The following is a 26,314-nucleotide window of genomic DNA, read 5'->3' as shown; positions in this document are numbered from 1 at the left end:
ATGATGGATGGATGGATGGATGTACTTTGGATTACAAAATATTACAAATGTGTTTATTTTTCATTATGGCCCAACTACAAGCTTAACGATGATATTACGATGGTGCAGTGGCACTGTCACCTCACAGCATGGGTATGAGTGTGTGAGTGAATGGTGTGTGTGCCCTGCAATAGATTGGCGACCTGTCCAAGGTGTAAAGGTGTATCTCACCCAGTGCATGCTGGGGTAGGCTCCAGCACCCCCCGCAACCCTGACCAGGATAAGAGGGTGTTGATAATGGATGGACTATACTTTAAAGGACTATACTTTATTGACAGACCACACCATAATGCCGTGTGGGGAAAAACTCAGATTTACAGGATATTGTTATGGAAGAGAGAGGCAAACTGGTTTACTACACTACAATTTTCTGTTGGAACATATGTTTACAGTCAGACTGCACTGTTCCTGCCAGCTGCACAACAGTGGCAGGAAAAATAATTGAGCTCAATTGAGCATATTTCTTAAAAATGCTAGTTTAATAGGATATATACAATCGGTGGCCACTTTATTAGGCTTGTTAACGCAAATAGCCTGCTCCTCCATATTTTATGCATGATATTCTCCAGAGTTTACAGAGAATGGTGGGGTAAAAAAACATTCAGGGAGCGCCAGTTCTGTGGGTGAAAACACTTTGTTAATGAGTGACTTCAGAGCAGAATGGACAGATCCATTTTAGATAACACAAATGTTCAGATAACAGCTGTTCACAACAGTGGTGTGCAGAAGGGCATCTCTGACCGCACAATGCATCAAACCTTGAAGCGGATGGGCCATAGTAGAAGAAGACCGTGCCAAGTTTCACTTCTGTCAGTTAAGAACAGGAAGATGAGGCTACAGTGGGCACATCATCACCAAAATTGGATGACTGAAGATTGGAAAAATGTTGCTTGGTCTGTCAAATCTCAGGTTCTGCTTTGGCATGCAGATGGTAGGGTAAGAATTGGGCAAAACGGCATGAATCTATTGCATCCATCCTGCCTCGTGTCAATGGTGCTGGCTGCTGGTGGTGGTGAATCCCTCAGTAAAGATTCCATTGGTTGGCTCCACAACCCTCAGTCAAGATTCCATTGGCTGGCTCCACACCCCTCAGTCAAGATTCCATTGGCTGGCTCCACCCCCCTCATGTCATTGCTCTAATCAATGGTTCCACCCCGCAGTTTAGAACTCTAATCCCTGGCTCTGTCCCCCAGTTCAGTGGTCCAATGGCAGGCCTGGCAGTGGGGCACCACACTGCTCTAGGTGCAGGAGGCGATCCCATTACTATTGCAGGAGTTCAGTGGTATCTCTACTGAAGCCCTCCTTCCTATTGACGTGACGTTATAGTTCCCTCGATGTTTCATTTTTGATCTAAGCGATAAGATGATCAGCACCAGTATAAACACTATCCCCAAAATAACTAAAACATAGACGTAGCCTGCAAGAGGAAGAAAATATGCACTGTTACTGAGCATAGTCACCACCACAGAGATTGCCTGTCATTATCAAAATGACAGGGAAAGTCTAATAATGACATGGCCCGTGCAATGTGATGTCACAGGTCATGTGGCATGATTTCATGACATCACAGACATTACCCAATTTTGTGCGACCCTTTTCCATCACAGTGACGGTGACAGTCTTGGAGGACATGCCCTGGTCATTTGTCGCATTGCAGGTGTAGACACCAGCATTAGATGATGTGGCTCTGCTGATGATGGCATTACTCTGCCGCCTTCTGGTGGACACCTGTGGAATCTCAGCAGCAGTCGTTTCCCAGGTGAGTACAGGACTGGGATTTCCCTCAGCCAGGCACTCCAGGATCACCTCATCTCCCTGGGTTACATTCACCCACTCCTTCACCTGCTCAAACCTAGGTGGATCTGGCAGAAAGAGAGAGGTTTTATATGGCTGTATTATTACAGCAACAAAACACATCACGTGGACAACAGCACACCCAACACACTGCAAAATGTCAACAGTACTCAAATACATATCAGTCACACACCAGGAGTCAATCACACAGCGATGAATCACCAGTACATAAAACACACAACAATGAGTCTCCTGTAATAACACTCATCAATAAGTCACCAGGACTCAAACACTCAGCAGTGAGTCACCAGGACTCAAACAATCAGCAATGAGTCACCAAGACTCAAACATGCAGCAATGCTACACCCGTAATCAAACACTCAATAATGAGTCACCAGGACTCAAACATGCAGCAATGCTACACCCGTAATCAAACACTCAATAATGAGTCACCAGGACTCAAACATGCAGCAATGCTACACCTGTAATCAAACATGCAGCAGTTATTCACTGGGACTCAGACACTCAGCAATGAGTCACCAGGAGTCAAACATTTGAATTCATAAAAATAATTAAGCAATTACATTTTAAATTATGAACAACAAAAACAACAAAAAACATGAATGTATGTGTACATAGTCTTTCTATAAGAATTTTAAAGTTACTAGAGTAGAGTTACTCTTTGCAATGGTTGTTAAAATAGTTTTTTTTTTTTTTTTTTTTTTTTAATGACCTTCTGGGAATTGGAATTAAGATTTTAAGTAACATCTAAGTGGTATTTGATTATTTTTAATAATAGTTCCGTTCTGAAATATTTATGGTATTATTTTGTATACATTTCTTACTTTTCAAAAGCATCTTTAAATTTATATTTGCTGCAGGTCACAGACACAGGGACATTCAGGCAACAGTGATCCTGGGTTTATCTGCAGGTACAGAATATCACAGCAAGAGGGCGATATAGAGCCACATAATGACTTTGCTGGGGCTTCCACTGTCACATACTGTATTTCACACAACCACACCTCCAATAACATGCCAAAACTATGCAATAACCAGAGGATTATTGGCTTCAGAGCTTCAAGATAATATAGGCTTTAGGATAATGAATTATGCTTCATTACATTAGTTTATTTTTAATTCCTTTTTAACATTGACTCCCTAACCAAGAATGACACCATGCCCCACCAATGCAAAAAACCCTTACAAATAAGAGCAACTGAACATTAGCAAAGTGACCCCAACATACATACACACACACGCATGCATGCACGCAAACACACACACACACGCACACACACACGCACACATTCTATTGAAGCTGGCAATTTAAGAGTAACTGTGATTCATTTTCCATAAACAGGTCAACATTAGCTAAGAAGCTGGGTTATCGTCGTTAGCTTGCTATTATGAAGCTGGGCTGTGGACGTTAGCTAGCTATCGGGATGTGGTAATGCTTATTCAAATAATTTTCAAGAATCAAAATGTTCAATCACACACAAGTGGTATTTGATTATTTCCAATAATAGTTCCTTTTATAAATATTTGTGGTATTATTTTGTAAATATTTGTTACTTTTCCAAAGCATCATTAAATGTATATTTGCTCCAGGTCTGGCGATGCAGTCAAAAGACAATGAGATTTAAATAATGTGATGTAGGAACATGGACACTGGGACATGCATGCAAGAGAAGAGCATTGACTTACAGAGAACTTCAATCTCCAATGTTTGATTGGCTGTTCCGTAGGTGTTCTTGGCTATGAGGGTGTACTGTCCGCCTTGTCTCTTGGTCAGTTGTGTGGAACTGTTGAACTCTGATTGGTCTCTGTACCATGTGACCATGGGAGAGGGGTTCCCCTCAGCTCTGCAAGAGACCAATGTATCCAGAGATTCACCCTCCCTCAGCTTCACATGGTCCGGGCAATCTGTGATCCTGGGTTTATCTGCAGGTACAGAATATCACAGCAAGAGGGCGATATAGAGCCACAGAATGACTTTGCTGGGGCTTCCACTGTCACATACTGTATTTCACGCAACCACACCTCCACTAACATGCCAAAACTATGCAATAACCAGAGGATTATTGGCTTCAGAGCTTCAGGATAATGTAGGCTTCAGGATAATGAATTATGCTTCATTACATAAATGTGATATTATGCTGTATGTATACCACAGGCAAACACTTGCAGTTAGAATACAGAAAGACAAAGTGAGCTTGGAAGCAGAGTTAGTACTCTGAAGTACATGCTTCTGTATAAGAGTGTAAATGATACAGATTACAATTACAGATCAAGTGAGCTTGTTTGTATTTCTCTCTTGGTTCTTGTTTTAACCCACTACACTAACTCCACAGGAAGACATCATCACACTTTAGATTATTTTTAATTCCTTTTTAACATTGACTCCCTAACCAAGAATGACACCATGCCCCACCAATGCAAAAAAACCCTTACAAATAAGAGCAACTGAACATTAGTAAAGTGACCCCAACATACACACACACACACGCATGCATGCACGCAAACACACACACACACGCACACACACACGCACACATTCTATTGAAGCTGGCAATTTAAGAGTAACTGTGATTAATTTTCCATAAACGGGTCAACATTAGCTAAGAAGCTGGGTTATCGTCGTTAGCTTGCCATTACAAAGCTGGGCTGTGGATGTTAGCTAGCTATCGGTATGTGTACATATTTGTTTAAAAATCATTTTCAAAGGGTTACTTATTGCAATACTTACTCAAATAATTTTAAAGAAAATTATTTTCTGGGAGCTGGAATCAAAATGTTCAATCACACACAAGTGGTATTTGATTATTTCCAATAATAGTTATTTTTATAAATATTTGTGGTATTATTTTGTAAATATTTGTTACTTTTCCAAAGCATCATTATTTGTATATTTGCTCCAGGTCTAGCGATGCAGTCAAAAGACAATGAGATTTAAATAATGTGATGTAGGAACATGGACACTGGGACATGCATGCAAGAGAAGAGCATTGACTTACAGAGAACTTCAATCTCCAGTGTTTGATTGGCTGTTCCATAGGTGTTCTTGGCTATGAGGGTGTACTGCCCGCCTTGTCTCTTGGTCAGTTGTGTGGAACTGTTGAACTCTGATTGGTCTCTGTACCATGTGACCATGGGAGAGGGGTTCCCCTCAGTTCTGCAGGAGACCAAAGTATCCAGAGATTCACCCTCCCTCAGCTTCACATGGTCTGGGCACTCTGTGATCCTGGGTTTATCTGCAGGTACAGAATATCACAGCAAGAGGGCGATATAGAGCCGCAGAATGACTTTGCTGGGGCTTCCGCTGTCACATACTGTATTTCACACAACCACACCTCCCATAACATGCCAAAACTATGCAATAACCAGAGTCACAGTGATGCTGGTGGTACAGACAGTGCTAATAGACTCACAGTGCACAGTGATGTTGAGGGGATCAGATTTATTGGAAGGCGGGGGTTGTGGTCCTTCAGGTCCCAGTTCCAGCTCTGCCACACAGCTGTACTGCGCTCCATCATCAGCGCTGGTGGATGTGATCAGGAGGGTAGAGGAAACATTCACTGGAGTCTTAGTGAGAGCATCATAGGAGGTTTGATTCTCTAATGTTTCCCCTTTGTACCACTTCACAGTGAGGTACTGAACAGGAGCGATGTTCTGGACTTCACACTGCAGCTGGTACTGTTCCTGCTCCAGCATTGGGCCTGTGTGGTTCATAGCACTGATGGAGACACTGTCTAGAGGTTCTGCAGAGAAGATAATAACGATTTCACATGACAGTCATCAGTAATCATAATTAAACAATGCATGATGGGACCTAACAGACAGCTTTATGAGAAGGAGAGGAGAACTTACTGTACACTGTAATATTGAGCTTTTTGTCACACTGAGAAAGTTCTGCATTGATTAGAAATTCCCCGAAGCATTTAGGTCTTGTCTCCCAGTCTGTCAGGGTCTCCAATCTCCAAGTGACAAACTGGACGTCTGGCATCATGTCAACAGATTCCTCTGAAGCCTCCCATCTGATTCCCTCATGATCTCCTGAAACAGTGCAGTTCACCGATACTGGATCTCCATATCTCACCACCACTGTGGAAGGCTGGATCATCAGTGGACATTCACTAGAATCTGTTAAAATATGAAAAGGAAGGATTGTAACTGAGTACTTCCTCAGGACTTCATTATCTTCAGTAATCAGGACAGGAAGTGGCCGGTTTTTAAGTTGAGTTTAAATACTAATGACTGCTGGGATTTTATTTTTAACGTACAACAGTATGAGGGACAAAAAAGGAGGAAAGGAATCCCTTCTCTATGTACTTTCACTTCCTGTTCTACGTGTAACTTTATTTCCTGCTGTATACACATGCCTCAACTGTGTTCCTAGGTACCTGCCTATCTTGTACCCTTGTTTAACTTCTTTATTACACCGTTTCCCACTTACTACACCTGCAGGACAAGAAAGGGTTCTTCAATGAAAATACATGCGCACATGATGCATTAAAATGTATTTAACTGTACAATGCATGAATGAATAAATACATAAAAAGTCGTCCATGACAAATTCTTCCAACAGAGATTTTTGAATCTACAGACAACTGCACCAATATCAGCATCATCTAGTTAGTTGAGAGCTTCAGGATAATTAATTATTATTCATTACATAAATGTGATATTATGCTGTATGTATACCACAGGCAAACACTAGCAGTTAGAATACAGAAAGATAAAAGGAGCTTGGAAGTACAGTTAGTACTCTGAAGTACATGCTTCTGTATAAGAGTGTAAATAATACAGATTACAATTACAGATCAAGTGAGCTTGTTTGTATTTCTCTTTTGGTTCTTGTTTTAATCCACTACACTAACTCCACAGGAAGACATCATCACACTTTAGTTTATTTTTAATTCCTTTTTAACATTGACTCCCTAACCAAGAATGACACCATGCCCCACCAATGCAAAAAAAAACCCTTACAAATAAGAGCAACTGAACATTAGTAAAGTGACCCCAACATACATACACACACGCATACACGCATGCATGCACGCGCACACACACACACACACACGCAAGCACACATTCTATTGGCAATTTAAGAGTAACTGTGATTCATTTTCCATAAATAGGTCAACATTAGCTAAGAAGCTGGGTTATCGTTGTTAGCTTGTTATTATGAAGCTGGGCTGTGGATGTTAGCTAGCTATCGGTATGTGTACATATTTGTTTTAAAATCATTTTCAAAGAGTTACTTATTGCAATGCTTATTCAAATAATTTTAAAGAAGATTATTTTCTGGGAACTGGAATTAAAATGGTCAATCACATACAAGTGGTATTTGATTATTTTAATAATAGTTCCTATCTTAAATATTTTTTGTATTATTTTGTAAATATTTCTTACTTTTCAAAAGCATCATTAAATGTATATTTGCTCCAGGTCTGGCGATGCAGTCAAAAGACAATGAGATTTAAATAATGTGATGTAGGAACATGGACACTGGGACATGCATGCAACAGGAAAGCATTGACTTACAGAGAATTTCAATCCCCAGTGTGTGATTGGCTGTTCCGTAGGTGTTCTTGGCTACGAGGGTGTACTGCCCGCCTTGTCTCTTGGTCAGTTGTGTGGAACTGTTGAACTCTGATTGGTCTCTGTACCATTTGACCATGGGAGAGGGGTTCCCCTCAGCTCTGCAGGAGGCCAAAGTATCCAGAGATTCGCCCTCCCTCAGTTTCACATTGCGCAGGCACTTTGTGATCCTGGGTTTATCTGCAGATACAGAATATCACAGCAAGAGGGTGATATAGAGCCACAGAATGACTTTGCTGGGGCTTCCACTGTCACATACTATATTTCACACAACCACACCTCCAATAACATGCCAAAACTATGCAATAACCAGAGTCACAGTGATGCTGGTGGTACAGACAGTGCTAATAGACTCACAGTGCACAGTGATGTTGAGGGGATCAGATTTATATGAAGGTGGGGGTTGTGGTCCTTCAGGTCCCAGTTCCAGCACTGCCACACAGCTGTACTGCGCTCCATCATCAGCGCTGGTGGGTTTGACCAGGAGGGTAGAGGAAACATTCACTGGAGTCTTAGTGAGAGCATCATAGGAGGTTTCATTCTCTAATGTTTCCCCTTTATACCACTTCACAGTGAGGTACTGAACAGGAGCAATGTTCTGGACCTCACACTGCAGCTGGTACTGTTCCCCCTCCAGCATTGGGCCTGTGTGGTTCACAGCACTGATGTACACACTGTCTGAAGGCTCTGCAGAGGACATAAGAATAATGATTTCTATTTCTTCTGAATATTATTTCTAATTATAATTTTGTTATTCATAATGAGTTCAGATATCTCAGGTAGGCTATGAGAAATTCAATCTTTCCTACACATTGAGTTATGTTTCTGTAGCAACAGACAAAAGCAGTCTTCACCATGAAGGCTGACTGCTACCTCACCTGAGACCAACACAGGAAACTAAAGCCTCTTTAGCCTTACATTAAACAAGAGATATAATGGGACTCTATACTCTACTATGAGGAGGAAAGAAGAACTTACTGTACACTGTAATATTGAGCTTTTTATCACACTGATCAGGTTCTCCATTGATTAGAAAGTTCCCGAAGCATTTAGGTGATATCACCCAGTCTGTTAGGGACTCCAAACTCCAGGTGACAAACTCGACGCCTTCGACCCTGTCAACAGATCCCTCTGAAGCCTCCCAGCCGATTCCCTCATGATCTTCTGGAACAGTGCAGTTCACCAATACTGGATCTCCATATCTCACCACCACGGTGGAAGGCTGGATCATCAGTGGACATTCACTAGAATCTGTTAAAATATGAAAAGGAAGGATTGTAACTGAGTACTTCCTCAGGACTTCATTATCTTCAGTAATCAGGACAGGAAGTGGCCCGTTTTAACTGGAGTTTAAATACTAATGACTGCTGGGATTTTACCTGTAACATATGACAGTATGAGAGACAAAAAAAGGAGGAAAGGAATCCCTTCTCTCTGTACTTTCACTTTCTGTTCCGCATGTAACTTTATTTCCCACTTACTGCACATGCAGGACAGGAAAGGGTTCTTCAATGAAAATACCTGCGCACATGATGCATCAAAATGTATTTAATTTTATAATGCATAAATAAATAAATATATAAAAAGTCCCTGACAAATTCTCCCAACAGAGATTTTTGAATTTAGAGACAATTGTACCTAATGTCCAATACCAGCATCACCTGTTAGTTGAGAGCTTCTGGATAATGAATTATTATTCATTACATTAATGTGATATTATGCTGTATGTATACCACAGGCAAACACTTGCAGTTAGAATACAGAAAGATAAAGTGAGCTTGGAAGCAGAGTTAGTACTCTGAAGTACACGCTTCTCTATAAGAGTGTAAATGATACAGATTACAATTACAGATCAAGTGAGCTTGTTTGTATTTCTTTCTTGGTTCTTGTTTTAACCCACTACACTAGCTCCACAGGAAGACATCATCACACTTTAGTTCATTTTGAAGTCCATTTTAACGTTGACTTCCTAACCAAGGATGACACCATGTCCCACCCATACCAAAAAAAAGAAGAAAAAAAAGCCTTACAAATGAGAACAACTCAATATTAGTAAAGCGACCCACACACACGCACATGTTTTATTGAGGCCGCCATTTTAAATAGTAAATGGTTCATTTTCCATAAACTGGCCAAAGTGAGCAAATAAGTGGGGTTACGGTCATTGCCTAGCAAACCGTAGCTATGAAACTGGGTTGTGGATTTTAGCGAGCTACTTGTATTGCCCCCACCCAGTCGATGGAACACTTGAGCTACCATACGCTCATCTCCACCCCATCCCATTCCTCTTGACGAACTGCCAGCTTAGTTTTGCAGGGGTTTTTTTGTGGAAATTCTCAGGCTGACCCTGGTGTGAACACGCACAGACACCATGCATGCGCAAGAAGATACTCACAGTCATCGCAGACAACGGTCTGCAAGAGCAACAGGATGCCAAGCAGCTGCCCAGATCCCATCGTTTCCACCTTGAAAGACTGAAGGCCGATGACCTGCTTCTGGATTATTAGGGTCGTTTCTGACGGTTCAATCTGGGGATGCGCTCTGGCAGTTGTGCTTCTAGATAATGCAGATCTGACGGTCCTCTAAAAAGATTCAGCAGTCGCTCTCTGATGGAAATGCTTTTCTTGAAGAGACAACGTGCAGCGGAAATCCGGCATCAACTGGTGTCACAGGAAACCACACAGTCGAGCAGAGAAACTGCCACTGTGAAGGGCTTGCTTTTTTCAGAGTCATTACTGCAAACTTTTGGTGAGAACAATTCGATCAGCGAGAACAAGAAGACACACAAAGTTGCTATTCTTCAACCAGCACAATGCTAACACCAGAGATAATCAGAAGAGACTAACACAACAGATTTGTAGATACCTGCTCAGGCTAGAGTGTCAGTGAATTAGCCTCATGTTGGAACGATCAATATACCCAGGCCTCACACTACTAGATATAAAATACCTTGCTTTTGCGGGCAGCCTGGTTCTGCAGTCACACACTGAACAGGGGCTTTTTGAAGAACCAGGTTCTGCTGGAGAAATACTATCAGACCTGGGCTCTGGCCGTAAATGTACTAAAGTTATATATGGACATTGGTTGATGTAAAAAAAAAATAATAAATAAAAACGGGGTTGATTTTTTAAAGAATTCAAGTACACCTGGTTTTTACACTCCATTGCTCTTTAGTGCATAATTCAGCTTCTATGCACAAGCATCCTACCAACACCAAACTTCCCAAATGGGAATGTTAATGAAACTGCATGTGTACAGCATAAATTTAGGAGGTGATGTTTATTTCGCATATGCTTCCAAAATTTAATCTGTGCGACTTCGAAATATAATTGGGAGCATTTGTGCGAGTGCAAATAATTGTTCTGGTGCTACCTTTTTTTTCTTCTTTTTTCAGTCGAACGTCTCTTCCTCTGTACATTCGCTAGTTAGTACACTTGTGAGCTGACGGTGACCCTTCTAACCAATCGTGAGCTTGACATTCTTACCTTTAATGCTGATTTTAAATTGGTTAATATTAGCCTTCAATCACTCCCTTTCGCTGCACTCCAGTCACGCGACACAGAGAGCTAATGCGTTTACTTATGTTACCTGAAGACAAAAGTTTATGTTTAATTTATTAGCGTTATCGAAAGCTGAAAAGTTGAAGCGAACGATTACAGCATTTTTTTTGAAACATTAACGTACTGTTTTGGGTAGCGACCGGGTTGAAACAGCTAATTTCTCCGATGCAGTTTACTGGCGGTTGATTTAATTAGCGGTATTAATGTGACGAGAAGCGCTTTGTCGTTTGAATGCATAACACGCAATTCCTTGAAGAGTCGACACATTTTAGGCGTGACAGTTTAACTGTTACTTGTAAACCGTACTGTTATATTGTCGTTTTTTATCAATAAAAAATCTATTGCATATATTGTTGGTGCTCCTTACATTTTGGTGGGTGCTCCTAACTTTTTGAAATTGGGTGCACCAGTGCTACCAAGTAAAAAAGTTAATTTCGAGCCCTGATATATTATCGAAGCTGCACTTCCCGGGCATATTGTCGGCACAGTAGGGCCTACGTTTACTAACTGCTACATTAGCAGAAGCGTGCCTGTTGGGCGTGCCTGTAAACAGACTGAGCCTGACCGAATTAACTTCTCACACCACCAAAATACCGCGAAGGTTACGCGCCAATTTGCATTTTATTACTATACATACCATTTTTATGATTGGATTAATTAGCAATTGTATTTGATGCAACTTTAGCTATATTTCCATTACTTTTCCAAAACTTATACAAAAAATATGCCCTGACATGTATGATAATGTTCAGGACACCCTTTGAATGCCACATGCTGCAGTATCTCACTCCGAATTAACACACCTCATCTTCCATTTTAACATCACAGCACACAAACATCAAGGCACTTTTTAATGACTGAATGACATCTGTGACATTTAAATTTTTATTTTTTTTACTTGATACATTTCCTATAATTATCGCATTTAATTGTTAGTCCAAATCAAGAACAAATGTTGTTGACTGACTCCAAAACAGCCATCGCCTTTTTTTAGCTTTTAAATCGTGTAAATAAGCACTCTATTCACTTAGTTAAAACAAAGGTCTTTATAACATCATGAACAGAGCCAGTTGCATATAATTATGGATGACAAGGCTGCCCGAAGTGAAATCAGTTGGGTTACTTGGAGCAGTGGTTTTGTTAGGAGCTGTAGTGACTCAGTGAGCTCTTTGGGTTACTTGGAGCAGTGGTTTTGTTAGGAGCTGTAGTGACTCAGTGAGCTCTTTGGGTTACTTGGAGCAGTGGTTTTGTTAGGAGCTGTAGTGACTCAGTGAGCTCTTTGGGTTACTTGGAGCAGTGGTTTTGTTAGGAGCTGTAGTGACTCAGTGAGCACTTTGGGTCACTGGGAGCAGTGGTTTTGTTAGGAGCTGTAGTGACTCAGTGAGCTCTTTGGGTCACTGGGAGCAGTGGTTTTGTTAGTAGCTTTAGTGACTGAACAAGCTCAGTGAGCTGATATTTCATGGCAAATTCAAAACGAGCAAGCAAGCAAGCGAGCTGCAAAAAACAGCTCAGCCTGGGGTGGAAGAATTACATTACATTACATTACAGGCATTATAAAGAAGACAGGTTTGTCAAAATGGTGCCGGACTGACATGGTGTGACTATGTAGAGGTTTCCATTTTCATGTTCATTACCGATATTGTTGTTATCATGGCCTGAAGGCTCAGCTCTTCAGACTATTCCTGGACTAACTATCACCACTCTGCGAAGCACTCCCGATCTGGAATCATTTTTATCACTTAAATCCCCATTTTTCACGCTACACATGTACCTCCTGTGCCACTTTCATGTTGCATGTACCTCTGTCCAGCACTTATTGTACTTTGTGTCATTATTTTAATGTTGTAGCTTCTCATGCCTCCTAGTCATGCCTCCTAGATTGACTCAGCATAGGTTAGGTCAGAGTAATGTTCACTGTGTGAACTGGACTTAATGTGTTCATGTTCAATGTAATAACTGTTACAAAATGAGTAATACACCTTATCGAACCTGTGTTTTGTAGTTGGACCAATGACCTTCGATATGCACTTATTGTTCATCGCCTTGGATAAAAGAGTCTGCCAAATAAATGTAACGTAAATGTAATGTAAATGCAATGTAAATGTAATATAATGATTTTTCTACTAACAGCAATAACAGCATCCTTATAATCGCTGCATGAGTCAAATGTTTGGCCGTGCTAGTGACCTTCTCAAAAGCAAATGAAATTCATTATTGAAATGAGGAATAGCATGCATCTAACAGGTGTGTGACAGATACTTCTTCCATTGGGAGGATGTGACATTGTGAGATTAACTGTCCAGGTGATGCTGCCCAGAGGATTCTTGGCCATAAAGGTGTACTGCCCCGCATTTCTCTGGGTCAGTGCCGCAGAACCGTTGAACTCTGATTGGTCTCTGTACCATGTGACCATGGGAGAGGGGTTCCCCTCAGCTCTGCAGGAGACCAAAGTATCCAGAGATTCACCCTCCCTCAGCTTCACATGGTCCGGGCACTCTGTGATCCTGGGTTTATCTGCAGGTACAGAATATCACCGCAAGAGGGCAATATAGAGCCACAGAATGACTTTGCTGGGGTTTCCACTGTCACATACCATATTTCACACAATCACACCTCCAATAACATGCCAAAGCTATGCAATAACCAGAGTTATAATAAATGTGATATTATGCTGTATGTATACCACAGGCAAACACTAGCAGTTAGAATACAGAAAGATAAGGTGAGCTTGGGAGTACAGTTAGTACTCTGAAGTACATGCTTCTGTATAAGAGTGTAAATGATACCGATTACAATTACAGATCAAGTGAGCTTGCTTGTATTTCTTTCTTGGTTCTTGTTTTAACCCACTACACTAGCTCCACAGGAAGACATCATCACACTTTAGTTCATTTTTAATTCCTTTTTAACACTGACTCCCTAACCAAGAATGACACCATGCCCCACCGATGCAAAAAAACCCTTACAAATAAGAGCAACTGAACATTAGTAAAGTGACCCTAACATACATACACACACACACACACACGCATGCATGCACGCGCACACACACACACGCACGCACGCACACATTCTATTGAAGCTGGCAATTTAAGAGTAACTGTGATTCATTTTCTATAAACGGGTCAACATTAGCTAAGAAGCTGGGTTATCGTCATTAGCTTGCTATTATGAAGCTGGGCTGTGGATGTTAGCTAGCTATCGGTATGTGTACATATTTGTTTAAAAATCATTTTCAAAGAGTTACTTATTGCAATGCTTATTCAAATAATTTTTTTAGAAAATTATTTTCTGGGAACTGGAATTAAAATGTTCAATCACATACAAGTGGTATTTGATTATTTTAATAATAGTTCCTATCTTAAATATTTTTAGTATTATTTTGTAAATATTTCTTACTTTTCAAAAGCATCATTAAATGTATATTTGCTCCAGGTCTGGCGATGCAGTCAAAAGACAATGAGATTTAAATAATGTGATGTAGGAACATGGACACTGGGACATGCATGCAACAGGAAAGCATTGACTTACAGAGAACTTCAATCTCCAGTGTGTGATTGGCTGTTCCGTAGGTGTTCTTGGCTATGAGGGTGTACTGCCCGCCTTGTCTCTTGGTCAGTTGTGTGGAACTGTTGAACTCTGATTGGTCTCTGTACCATGTGACCATGGGAGAGGGGTTCCCCTCAGCTCTGCAGGAGGCCAAAGTATCCAGAGATTCACTCTCCCTCAGCTTCACATGGCCCAGGCACTCTGTGATCCTGGGTTTATCTGCAGGTACAGAATATCACAGCAAGAGGGCGATTTAGAGCCACAGAATGACTTTGCTGGGGCTTCCACTGTCACATAGTATATTTCACACAAGCACACCTCCCATAACATGCCAAAACTATGCAATAACCAGAGTCACAGTGATGCTGGTGGTACAGACAGTGCTAATAGACTCACAGTGCACAGTGATGTTGAGGGGATCAGATTTATATGAAGGTGGGGGTTGTGGTCCTTCAGGTCCCAGTTCCAGCTCTGCCACACAGCTGTACTGCACTCCATCATCAGCGCTGGTGGGTGTGATCAGGACGGTAGAGGACACAGTCACTGGAGTCTTAGTGAGAGCATCATAGGAGGTTTGATTCTCTAATGTTTCCCCTTTATACCACTTCACAGTGAGGTACTGAACAGGAGCGATGTTCTGGACCTCACACCGCAGCTGGTACTGTTTCCCCTCCAGCATTGGGCCTATGTGGTTCATAGCACTGATGAAGACACTGTCTGAAGGCTCTGCAGAAAAGATCATAATTTCTTCTGAATACCATTTGTGATTATAAATACATTATTCATAATGAGTTCAGATATCTTAGGTAGTCTATGAGAGTTATCACATTGAGTTATGTTTCTTTAGCAACAGACAAAAGCAGTCTTCACCATGAAGGCCAACTGCTGCCTCACCTGAGACCAACACAGGAAACTAAAGCCTCTTTTGTCTCACATTAAACAATAGATATAATGGGACTCTACTTCAGCTCTATTAGGAGGAGAGGAAAACTTACTGTACACTGTAATGTTGAGCTCTTTAGCACACTGATCAGGTTCTCCATTGATTAGAAAGTTCCCGAAGCATTTAGGTGATATCTCCCAGTCTGTCAGGGTCTCCAAACTCCAGGTGACAAACTGGACGTTTGATTTCATGTCAACAGATCCCTCTGAAGCCTCCCAGCCGATTCCCTCATGATCTCCTGGAACAGTGCAGTTCACCGATACTGGATCTCCATATCTCACCACCACGGTGGGAGGCTGGATCATCAGTGGACATTCACTAGAATCTGTTAAAATATGAAAATGAAGGATTGTAACTGGGGACTTCCTCAGGACTTCATTATCTTCAGTAATCAGGACAGGAAGTGGCCCGTTTTAACTGGAGTTTAAATACTAATGACTGCTGGGATTTTATTTTATTTTATATGAGAGACAAAAAAAGGAGGAAAGGAATCCCTTCTCTCTGTACTTTCACTTTCTGCTCCGCGTGTAACTTTATTTCCCACTTACTACACATGCAGGACAGGAAAGGGTTCTTCAATGAAAATGCCTGCGCACATGATGCATCAAAATGTATTTAATTTTATAATGCATAAATAAATAAATATATAAAAAGTCCCTGACAAATTCTCCCAACAGAGATTTTTGAATCTAAAGACAATTGCACCTAATGTCCAATACCAGCATCATCTGTTAGTTGAGAGCTTCGGGATAATGAATTATTATTCATTACATAAATGTGATATTATGCTGTATGTATACCACAGGCAAACACTTGCAGTTAGAATACAGAGAGATAAAGTGAGCTTGGAAGCAGAGTTAGTACTCTGAAGTATATGCTTCTGTATAAAAGTGTAAATGATACAGATTACAATTACAGATCAAGTGAGCTTGTTTGTATTTCTTTCTTGGTTCTTGTTTTAACCCACTACACTAGCTCCACAGGAAGACATCATCACACTGTAGTTTATTTTTAAGTCCATTTTAACGTTGACTTCCTAACCAAGAATGACACCATGCCCCACCAATGCAAAAAAAAAAGAAAAAAAAGGCTTACAAATGAGAACTCAATATTAGTAAAGCGACCCACACACACGCACATGTTTTATTGAGGACGCCATTTTAAATAGTAAATGGTTCATTTTCCATAAACTGGCCAAAGTGAGTAAATAAGTGGGGTTACGGTCATTGCCTAGCAAACGGTAGCTATGAAACTGGGTTGTGGATTTTAGCGAGCTACTTGTATTGCCCCCACCCAGTCGATGGAACACTTGAACTACCATACGCTCACCTCCACCCCATCCCATTCCTCTTGACAAACTGCCAGTTTATTTTTGCAGGGGTTTTTTTGTGGAAATTCTCAGGCTGACCCTGGTGTGAACACGCACAGACACCATGCATGCGCAAGAAGATACTCACAGTCATCGCAGACAACGGTCTGCAAGAGCAACAGGATGCCAAGCAGCTGCCCAGATCCCATCGTTTCCACCTTGAAAGACTGAAGGCCGATGACCTGCTTCTGGATTATTAGGGTCGTTTCTGACGGTTCAATCTGGGGATGCGCTCTGGCAGTTGTGCTTCTAGATAATGCAGATCTGACGGTCCTCTAAAAAGATTCAGCAGTCGCTCTCTGATGGAAATGCTTTTCTTGAAGAGACAACGTGCAGCGGAAATCCGGCATCAACTGGTGTCACAGGAAACCACACAGTCGAGCAGAGAAACTGCTACTGTGAAGGGCTTGCTTTTTTCAGAGTCATTACTGCAAACTTTTGGTGAGAACAATTCGATCAGCGAGAACAAGAAGACACACAAAGTTGCTATTCTTCAACCAGCACAATGCTAACACCAGAGATAATCAGAAGAGACTAACACAACAGATTTGTAGATACCTGCTCAGGCTAGAGTGTCAGTGAATTAGCCTCATGTTGGAATGATCAATATACCCAGGCCTCACACTACTAGATATAAAATACCTTGTTTTTGCGGGCAGCCTGGTTCTGCAGTCACACATTGAACAGGGGCTTTTTGAAGAACCAGGTTCTGCTGGAGAAATACTATCAGACCTGGGCTCTGGCCGTAAATGTACTAAAGTTATATATGGACATTGGTTGATGTAAAAAATAAATAAATAAATAAATAAATAAAAACGGGGTTGATTTTTTAAAGAATTCAAGTACACCTGGTTTTTACACTCCATTGCTCTTTAGTGCATAATTCAGCTTCTATGCACAAGCATCCTACCAACACCAAACTTCCCAAATGGGAATGTTAATGAAACTGCATGTGTACAGCATAAATTTAGGAGGTGATGTTTATTTGCAGGGAAGCATAAACCAGGGTTCATACACTTTTTCACCAATGATTTTCAATGACTTTTCCATGACTTCTCCACAACCTTTAACTGAATTCTCATGACCAAAACAAATGACTTTATTTCAGCGGAGCGATTTAAAATTATTTATTGTAACACTAAGTAAAATTAGGTCTGCATCTGAAACATATGGTGCCTCTCTAAAACAAATAAACACCAGACAGACACACTTAGATACATTCTTTCATATTTTAATTCGAATAGTTTAACATTTTGTCAATGTCTCAAACAGGGCTCGAAATTGCGATCATTTTGGTCGCATATGCTCCCAAAATTTAATCTGTGCGACTTCGAAATATAATTGGGAGCATTTGTGCGAGTGCAAATAATTGTTCTGGTGCTACCTTTTTTTTTCTTTTTTCAGTCGAACGTCTCTTCCTCTGTACATTCGCTAGTTAGTACACTTGTGAGCTGACGGTGACCCTTCTAACCAATCGTGAGCTTGACATTCTTACCTTTAATGCTGATTTTAAATTGGTTAATATTAGTCTTCAATCACTCCCTTTTGCAGCACTCCACTGTCACGCGACACAGAGAGCTAATGCGTTTACTTATGTTACCTGAAGACAAAAGTTTATGTTCAATTTATTAGCGTTATCGAAAGCTGAAAAGTTGAAGCGAACGATTACAGCATTTTTTTTGAAACATTAACGTAGTGTTTTAGGTAGCGACCGGGTTGAAACAGCTAATTTCTCCGATGCAGTTTACTGGCGGTTGATTTAATTAGCGGTATTAATGTGACGAGAAGCGCTTTGTCGTTTGAATGCATAATACTCAATTCCTTGAAGAGTCGACACATTTTAGGCGTGACAGTTTAACTGTTACTTGTAAACCGTACTGTTATATTGTCGTTTTTTATCAATAGAAAATCTATTGCATATATTGTTGGTGCTCCTTACATTTTGGTGGGTGCTCCTAACTTTTTGAAATTGGGTGCACCAGTGCTACCAAGTAAAAAAGTTAATTTCGAGCCCTGATATATTATTGAAGCTGCACTTCCCGGGCATATTGTCGGCACAGTAGTGCCTAGGTTTACTAACTGCTACATTAGCAGAAGTGTGCCTGTTGGGCGTGCCTGTAAACAGACTGAGCCAGACCGAATTAACTTCTCACACCACCAAAATACCGCGAAGGTTACGCGCCAATTTACGTTTTATGACTATACATACCATTTTTATGATTGGATTAATTAGCAATTGTATTTGATGCAACTTTAGCTATATTTCCATTACTTTTCCAAAACTTTTCAAAAAATATGGCCTGACATGTATGATAATGTTCATGACACCCTTTCAATGCCACATGCTGCAGTATCTCACTCCGAATTCACACATCTCATCTTCCGTTTTAACATCACAGCACCTAAAAATCAAGGCACTTTTTAATGACTGAATGACATCTGTGACATTTAATTTTTTATTTTTTTTTACTTGATACAATTCCTATAATTATTGCATTTAATTGTTAGTCCAAATCAAGAACAAGTGTTGTTGACTGACTCCAAAACAGCCATCGCCTTTTTTAGCTTTTAAATCCTGTAAATAAGTACTGTATTCACTTAGTTAAAACAAAGGTCTTTATAACATCATGAACAGAGCCAGCTGCATATAATTATGGATGACAAGGCTGCCAGAAGTGAAATTAGTTGGGTTACTTGGAGCAGTGGTTTTGTTAGGAGCTGTAGTGACTCAGTGAGCTCTTTGGGTCACTGGGAGCAGTGGTTTTGTTAGTAGCTTTAGTGACTGAACAAGCTCAGTGAGCTGATATTTCATGGCAAATTCAAAACGAGCAAGCAAGCAAGCGAGCTGCAAAAAACAGCTCAGCCTGGGGTGGAAGAATTACATTACATTACATTACAGGCATTATAAAGAAGACAGGTTTGTCAAAATGGTGCTGGACTGACATGGTGTGACTATGTAGAGGTTTCCATTTTCATGTTCATTACCGGTATCGTGGCCTGAAGGCTCATCTCTTCAGACTATTCCTGGACTATCACCACTCTGCGAAGCACTCCCGATCTGGAATCATTTTTATCACTTAAATCCATTTTTCACGCTACACATGTACCTCCTGTGCCACTTTCATGCTGCATGTACCTCTGTCCAGCACTTATTGTACTTTGTGTCATTATTTTAATGTTGTAGCTTGTCATGCCTCCTAGTCATGCCTCCTAGTTTGACTTAGCATAGGTTAGGTCAGAGTAATGTTCACTGTGTGAACTGGACTTAATGTGTTCATGTTCAATGTAATAACTGTTACAAAATGAGTAATATATCTTATCGAACCTGTGTTTTGTAGTTGGACCAATGACCTTCGATATGCACTTATTGTTCATCGCCTTGGATAAAAGAGTCTGCCAAATAAATGTAACGTAAATGTAATGTAAATGCAATGTAAATGTAATGTAATGATTTTTCTACTAACAGCAATAACAGCATCCTTATAATCGCTGCATGAGTCAAATGTTTGGCCGTGCTAGTGACCTTCTCAAAAGCAAATGAAATTCATTATTGAAATGAGGAATAGCATGCATCTAACAGGTGTGTGACAGATACTTCTTCCATTGGGAGGATGTGGCATTGTGAGATTAACTGTCCAGGTGATGCTGCCCAGAGGATTCTTGGCCATAAAGGTGTACTGCCCCGCATTTCTCTGGGTCAGTGCCGCAGAACCGTTGAACGCTGATTGGTCTCTGTACCATGTGACCATGGGAGAGGGGTTCCCCTCAGCTCTGCAGTAGGCCAAAGTATCCAGAGATTCACCCTCCCTCAGCTTCACATGGTCCGGGCACTCTGTGATCCTGGGTTTATCTGCAGGTACAGAATATCACCGCAAGAGGGCAATATAGAGCCACAGAATGACTTTGCTGGGGTTTCCACTGTCACATACCATATTTCACACAATCACACCTCCAATAACATGCCAAAGCTATGCAATAACCAGAGTTATAATAAATGTGATATTATGCTGTATGTATACCACAGGCAAACACTAGCAGTTAGAATACAGAAAGATAAGGTGAGCTTGGAAGCAAAGTTAGTACTCTGAAGTACATGCTTCTGTATAAGAGTGTAAATGATACAGATTACAATTACAGATCAAGTGAGCTTGCTTGTATTTCTTTCTTGGTTCTTGTTTTAACCCACTACACTAGCTCCACAGGAAAACATCATCACACTTTAGTTCATTTTTAATTCCTTTTTAACACTGACTCCCTAACCAAGAATGACACCATGCCCCACCAATGCAAAAAAACCCTTACAAATAAGAGCAACTGAACATTAGTAAAGTGACCCCAACATACATACACACACGCACACATGCATGCATGCATGCACGCAAACACACACACACACACGCACGCACGCACGCACGCACGCACACATTCTATTGAAGCTGGCAATTTAAGAGTAACTGTGATTCATTTTCCATAAATGGGTCAACATTAGCTAAGAAGCTGGGTTATCGTCATTAGCTTGCTATTATGAAGCTGGGCTGTGGATGTTAGCTAGCTATCGGTATGTGTACATATTTGTTTTAAAATCATTTTCAAAGAGTTACTTATTGCAATGCTTATTCAAATAATTTTAAAGAAAATTATTTTCTGGGAACTGGAATTAAAATGTTCAATCACATACAAGTGGTATTTGATTATTTTAATAATAGTTCCTATCTTAAATATTTTTAGTATTATTTTGTAAATATTTCTTACTTTTCAGAAGCATCATTAAATGTATATTTGCTCCAGGTCTGGCGATGCAGTCAAAAGACAATGAGATTTAAATAATGTGATGTAGGAACATGGACACTGGGACATGCCTGCAACAGGAAAGAACTGACTTACAGAGAATTTCAATCCCCAGTGTGTGATTGGCTGTTCCGTAGGTGTTCTTGGCTTTGAGGGTGTACTGCCCGCCTTGTCTCTTGGTAAGTTGTGTGGAACTGTTGAACTCTGATTGGTCTCTGTACCATGTGACCATGGGAGAGGGGTTCCCCTCAGCTCTGCAGGAGACCAAAGTATCCAGAGATTCACCCTCCCTCAGCTTCACATGGTCCGGGCACTCTGTGATCCTGGGTTTATCTGCAGGTACAGAATATCACAGCAAGAGGGCGATATAGAGCCACAGAATGACTTTGCTGGGGCTTCCACTGTAACATACTATATTTCACACAACCACACCTCCAATAACATGCCAAAACTATGCAATAACCAGAGGATTATTGGCTTCAGAGCTTCAAGATAATATAGGCTTCAGGATAATGAATTATGCTTCATTACATTAGTTTATTTTTAATTCCTTTTTAACACTGACTCCCTAACCAAGAATGACACCATGCCCCACCAATGCAAAAAAAACCCTTACAAATAAGAGCAACTGAACATTAGTAAAGTGACTCCAACATACATACACACACGCACACATGCATGCATGCACGCACACACACACACACGCACGTACACATTCTATTGAAGCTGGCAATTTAAGAGTAACTGTGATTCATTTTCCATAAACGGGTCAACATTAGCTAAGAAGCTGGTTATCGTCATTAGCTTGCTATTATGAAGCTGGGCTGTGGCCGTTAGCTAGCTATCGGTATGTGTACATATTTGTTTAAAAATCATTTTCAAAGAGTTACTTATTGCAATGCTTATTCAAATAATTTTAAAGAAAATTATTTTCTGGGAACTGGAATTAAAATGTTCAATCACATACAAGTGGCATTTGATTATTTTAATAATAGTTCTTATCTTAAATATTTTTAGTATTATTTTGTAAATATTTCTTACTTTTCAAAAGCATCATTAAATGTATATTTGCTCCAGGTCTGGCGATGCAGTCAAAAGACAATGAGATTTAAATAATGTGATATAGGAACATTGACACTGGGACATGCATGCAACAGGAAAGCATTGACTTACAGAGAACTTCAATCTTCAGTGTGTGATTGGCTGTTCCGTAGGTGTTCTTGGCTATGAGGGTGTACTGCCCGCCTTGTCTCTTGGTCAGTTGTGTGGAACTGTTGAACTCTGATTGGTCTCTGTACCATGTGACCATGGGAGAGGGGTTCCCCTCAGCTCTGCAGGAGGCCAAAGTATCCAGAGATTCACCCTCCCTCAGCATCATACGGTCCGGGCACTCTGTGATCCTGGGTTTATCTGCAGGTACAGAATATCACAGAAAGAGGGCGATATAGAGCCACAGAATGACTTTGCTGGGGCTTCCACTGTCACATACTGTATTTCACACAACCACACCTCCAATAACATGCCAAAACTATGCAATAACCAGAGTCACAGTGATGCTGGTGGTACAGACAGTGCTAATAGACTCACAGTGCACAGTGATGTTGAGGGGATCAGATTTATATGAAGGTGGGGGTTGTGGTCCTTCAGGTCCCAGTTCCAGCTCTGCCACACAGCTGTACTGCGCTCCATCATCAGCGCTGGTGGGTGTGATCAGGACGGTAGAGGACACAGTCACTGGAGTCTTAGTGAGAGCATCATAGGAGGTTTGATTCTCTAATGTTTCCCCTTTATACCACTTCACAGTGAGGTACTGAACAGGAGCAATGTTCTGGACCTCACACTGCAGCTGGTACTTTTTCCCCTCCAGCATTGGGCCTGTGTGGTTCACAGCACTGATTAAGACACTGTCTGAAGGCTCTGCAGAAAAGATCATAATTTCTTCTGAATACCATTTGTGATTATAAATACATTATTCATAATGAATTCAGATATCTTAGGTAGTCTATGAGAGTTATCACATTACATTACAGGCATTTAGCAGACACTCTTATCCAGAGCGACTTACACAACTTTTTACATAGCACTTTACATTGTATCCATTTATACAGCTGGATATATACTGAAGCAATGCAGGTTAAGTACCTTGCTCAAGGGTACAACGGCAGTGTCCTTACCCGGGAATCAAACCTGCGACCTTTCGGTTACAAGCGCAGTTCCTTACCCACTGTGCCACACTCCGTCACATTGAGTTATGTTTCTTTAGCAACAGACAAAAGCAGTCTTCACCATGAAGGCCGACTGCTACCTCACCTGAGACCAACACAGGAAACTAAAGCCTCTTTAGCCTCACATTAAACAAGAGATATAATGGGACTCTATACTCTACTATGCGGCGGAGAGGAGAACTTACTGTACACTGTAATATTGAGCTTTTTATCACACTGATCATAGTCTGCATTGATTAGAAAGTTCCCGAAGCATTTAGGTCTTGTCTCCCAGTCTGTCAGGGACTCCAAACTCCAGGTGACAAACTGGCCGTTTGATACCATGTCAACAGATCCCTCTGAAGTTTCCCAGCCGATTCCCTCATGATCTCCTGGAACAGTGCAGTTCACCGATACTGGATCTCCATATCTCACCACCACGGTGGAAGGCTGGATCACCAGTGGACATTCACTAGAATCTGTGAAAATATGAAAAATAAGGATTGTAACTGAGGACTTCCTCAGGACTTCATTATCTTCAGTAATTAGGACAGGAAGTGGCCGGTTTTAACTGGAGTTTAAATACTAATGACTGCTGGGATTTTATCTGTAACATACAACAGTATGAGGGACAAAAAAGGAGGAAAGGAATCCCTTCTCTCTGTACTTTCACTTTCTGTTCCGCATGTAACTATATTTCAAACTTACTACACCTGCAGGACAGGAAAGGGTTCTTCAATTAAAATACCTGCGCACATGATGCATTAAAATGTATTTAACTTTATAACGCATAAATAAATAAATATATAACAAATTCCTGACAAATTCTCCCAACAGAGATTTTTGAATTTAGAGACAATTGTACCTAATGTCCAATACCAGCATCATCTGTTAGTTGAGAGCTTCAGGATAATGAATTATTCTTCATTACATAAATGTGATATTATGCTGTATGTATACCACAGGCAAACACTTGCAATTAGAATACAGAAAGATACGGTGAGCTTGGAAGCAGAGTTAGTACTCTGAAGTACATGCTTCTGTATAAGAGATCACAATTACAGATCAAGTGAGCTTGTTTGTATTTCTCTCTTGGTTCTTGTTTTAACCCACTACACTAGCTCCACAGGAAGACATCATCACACTTTAGTTTATTTTTAAGTCCATTTTAACGTTGACTTCCTAACCAAGAATGACACCATGTCCCGCCAATGCAAAAAAAACCCTTACAAATAAGAGCACCTGAACATTAGTAAAGTGACCCAAACCTACATACACACACACACACACACACATGCATGCACGCACACACACACACACACACGCACGCACGCACGCACACTTTCTATTGAAGCTGGCAATTTAAGAGTAACTGTGATTCATTTTCCATAAATGGGTCAACATTAGCTAAGAAGCTGGGGTATCACATACAAGTGGTATTTGATTATTTTTATTAATAGTATTATTTTGTAAATATTTCTTACTTTTCAAAAGCATCATTAAATGTATATTTGCTCCTGGTCTGGCGATGCAGTCAAAAGACAATGAGATTTAAATAAAGTGACGTAGGAACATGGACACTGGGACATGCATGCGTGTTCATAAGACCTGTGCTACACTGTAATTAAACTGTTAGGCCATATCACGGAAACTGACACTCTGCCCCTAATTTAGATTTTCTACCATGCAATATGTTCTCTCCCAGGCATGATCACGTGGGCAATAAGAACTTTCAGGTCAGAAACTGGTAGAATCTTCATCTGAGGCAGGACGAAATTTCACATTTGAGACTGCTCACCAAATCTGTTTGCCAAGTAAGTTAGGCGCTGCAGGAAACTCTGAAGGCCGTGCATTTGTGCGTTTGCGTTTCCCCACGTTGGAGAAACTTTAGCAGTTGTCACTGTCCTAAGCTTTCTTAAGCAATTAACCTAACTGATATGCCTTATTCAAATAATCTAAATTAAGAGCGATCAAATTGGGATGGCAGGTATACCATCCCGCCAAGTTACGCCTTGGCGGGGGCATGCCCCATACCTATACAGCACCGAGAGTTTGGCACTTTTCAGGGTTCCCCACAGAAATAACCACAACAGCCACAGACACTCAGCTCTTAAAAACATTAAATTCTGTACATTCTGACCCCATTTCAACAGATAACATTTACCGAACATAAGGTACCTAAGATATCACCAAAGTGAATTTTTAGCCCACATTGCAATGTAAAACGAATAATTTACTCCGCGTTACTTACTTCCATTCGTACAAAACATCCGCTCCAAAAGTAAACCGACCATGAGTAGGAACGTACATTTTTTCTGTTCCATATTCAAAAACCTGCGTCTTGTGTCCCCAGTTCAGCGGTCAGTTGTCGTAGTGCCCTCTCAAAGGGAAAATAAAGTAAGCCACCGCCCGTCCGGACTCAGCCGCTTATTTCAGGAAAGGGAAATTCGGATACTTCCCCGTA

General features: G+C 40.8%; 1 protein-coding gene across 2 annotated transcripts; it reads right to left on the bottom strand.

The window, feature by feature from the left end:
- Positions 1-291: 291 nt before the first annotated feature.
- On the bottom strand, positions 292-26,305 carry LOC118216421 (hemicentin-1-like). 2 transcript variants are annotated; one of them, XM_035397561.1, is made up of 17 exons: positions 26,102-26,305; positions 24,057-24,329; positions 23,234-23,563; positions 22,820-23,056; positions 21,743-21,979; positions 15,542-15,814; positions 14,943-15,272; positions 14,529-14,765; positions 8,416-8,688; positions 7,795-8,124; positions 7,381-7,617; positions 5,704-5,976; positions 5,265-5,594; positions 4,851-5,087; positions 3,541-3,777; positions 1,617-1,901; positions 292-1,456 (listed from the first exon to the last, which is right to left on the bottom strand). In XM_035397561.1, the coding sequence occupies exons 1-17, from the start codon at positions 26,172-26,174 to the stop codon at positions 1,278-1,280; spliced, it is 4,371 nt and encodes a 1,456-aa protein (XP_035253452.1). In that variant the 5' UTR covers positions 26,175-26,305; the 3' UTR covers positions 292-1,277. The 2 variants fall into 2 exon arrangements, with proteins under 2 accessions (XP_035253452.1, XP_035253453.1); XM_035397562.1 differs by lacking the exon at positions 3,541-3,777 and having other exon boundaries at positions 26,102-26,304.
- Positions 26,306-26,314: the final 9 nt, after the last annotated feature.

This window comes from Anguilla anguilla, chromosome 17 (genome assembly GCF_013347855.1).
Source record: "Anguilla anguilla isolate fAngAng1 chromosome 17, fAngAng1.pri, whole genome shotgun sequence".
In the NCBI taxonomy this organism is placed as follows: domain Eukaryota; kingdom Metazoa; phylum Chordata; class Actinopteri; order Anguilliformes; family Anguillidae; genus Anguilla; species Anguilla anguilla.
This window is presented reverse-complemented; position numbering and strand designations above follow the sequence as displayed.

Excerpts from the sequence above, each read along its gene's own strand:
- LOC118216421 (XM_035397561.1), bottom strand. The coding sequence starts at position 26,174 with ATGGAACAGAAAAAATGTACGTTCCTACTCATGGTCGGTTTACTTTTG. Across the intron at positions 14,766-14,942 it reads CCTCAACATCACTGTGCACT|ATAAACCCAGGATCACAGAG; the intron begins GTGAGTCTATTA and ends CTGTACCTGCAG. Across the intron at positions 8,689-14,528 it reads ACTGGAGATTGAAGTTCTCT|ATTCTAGTGAATGTCCACTG; the intron begins GTAAGTCAATGC and ends ATATTTTAACAG.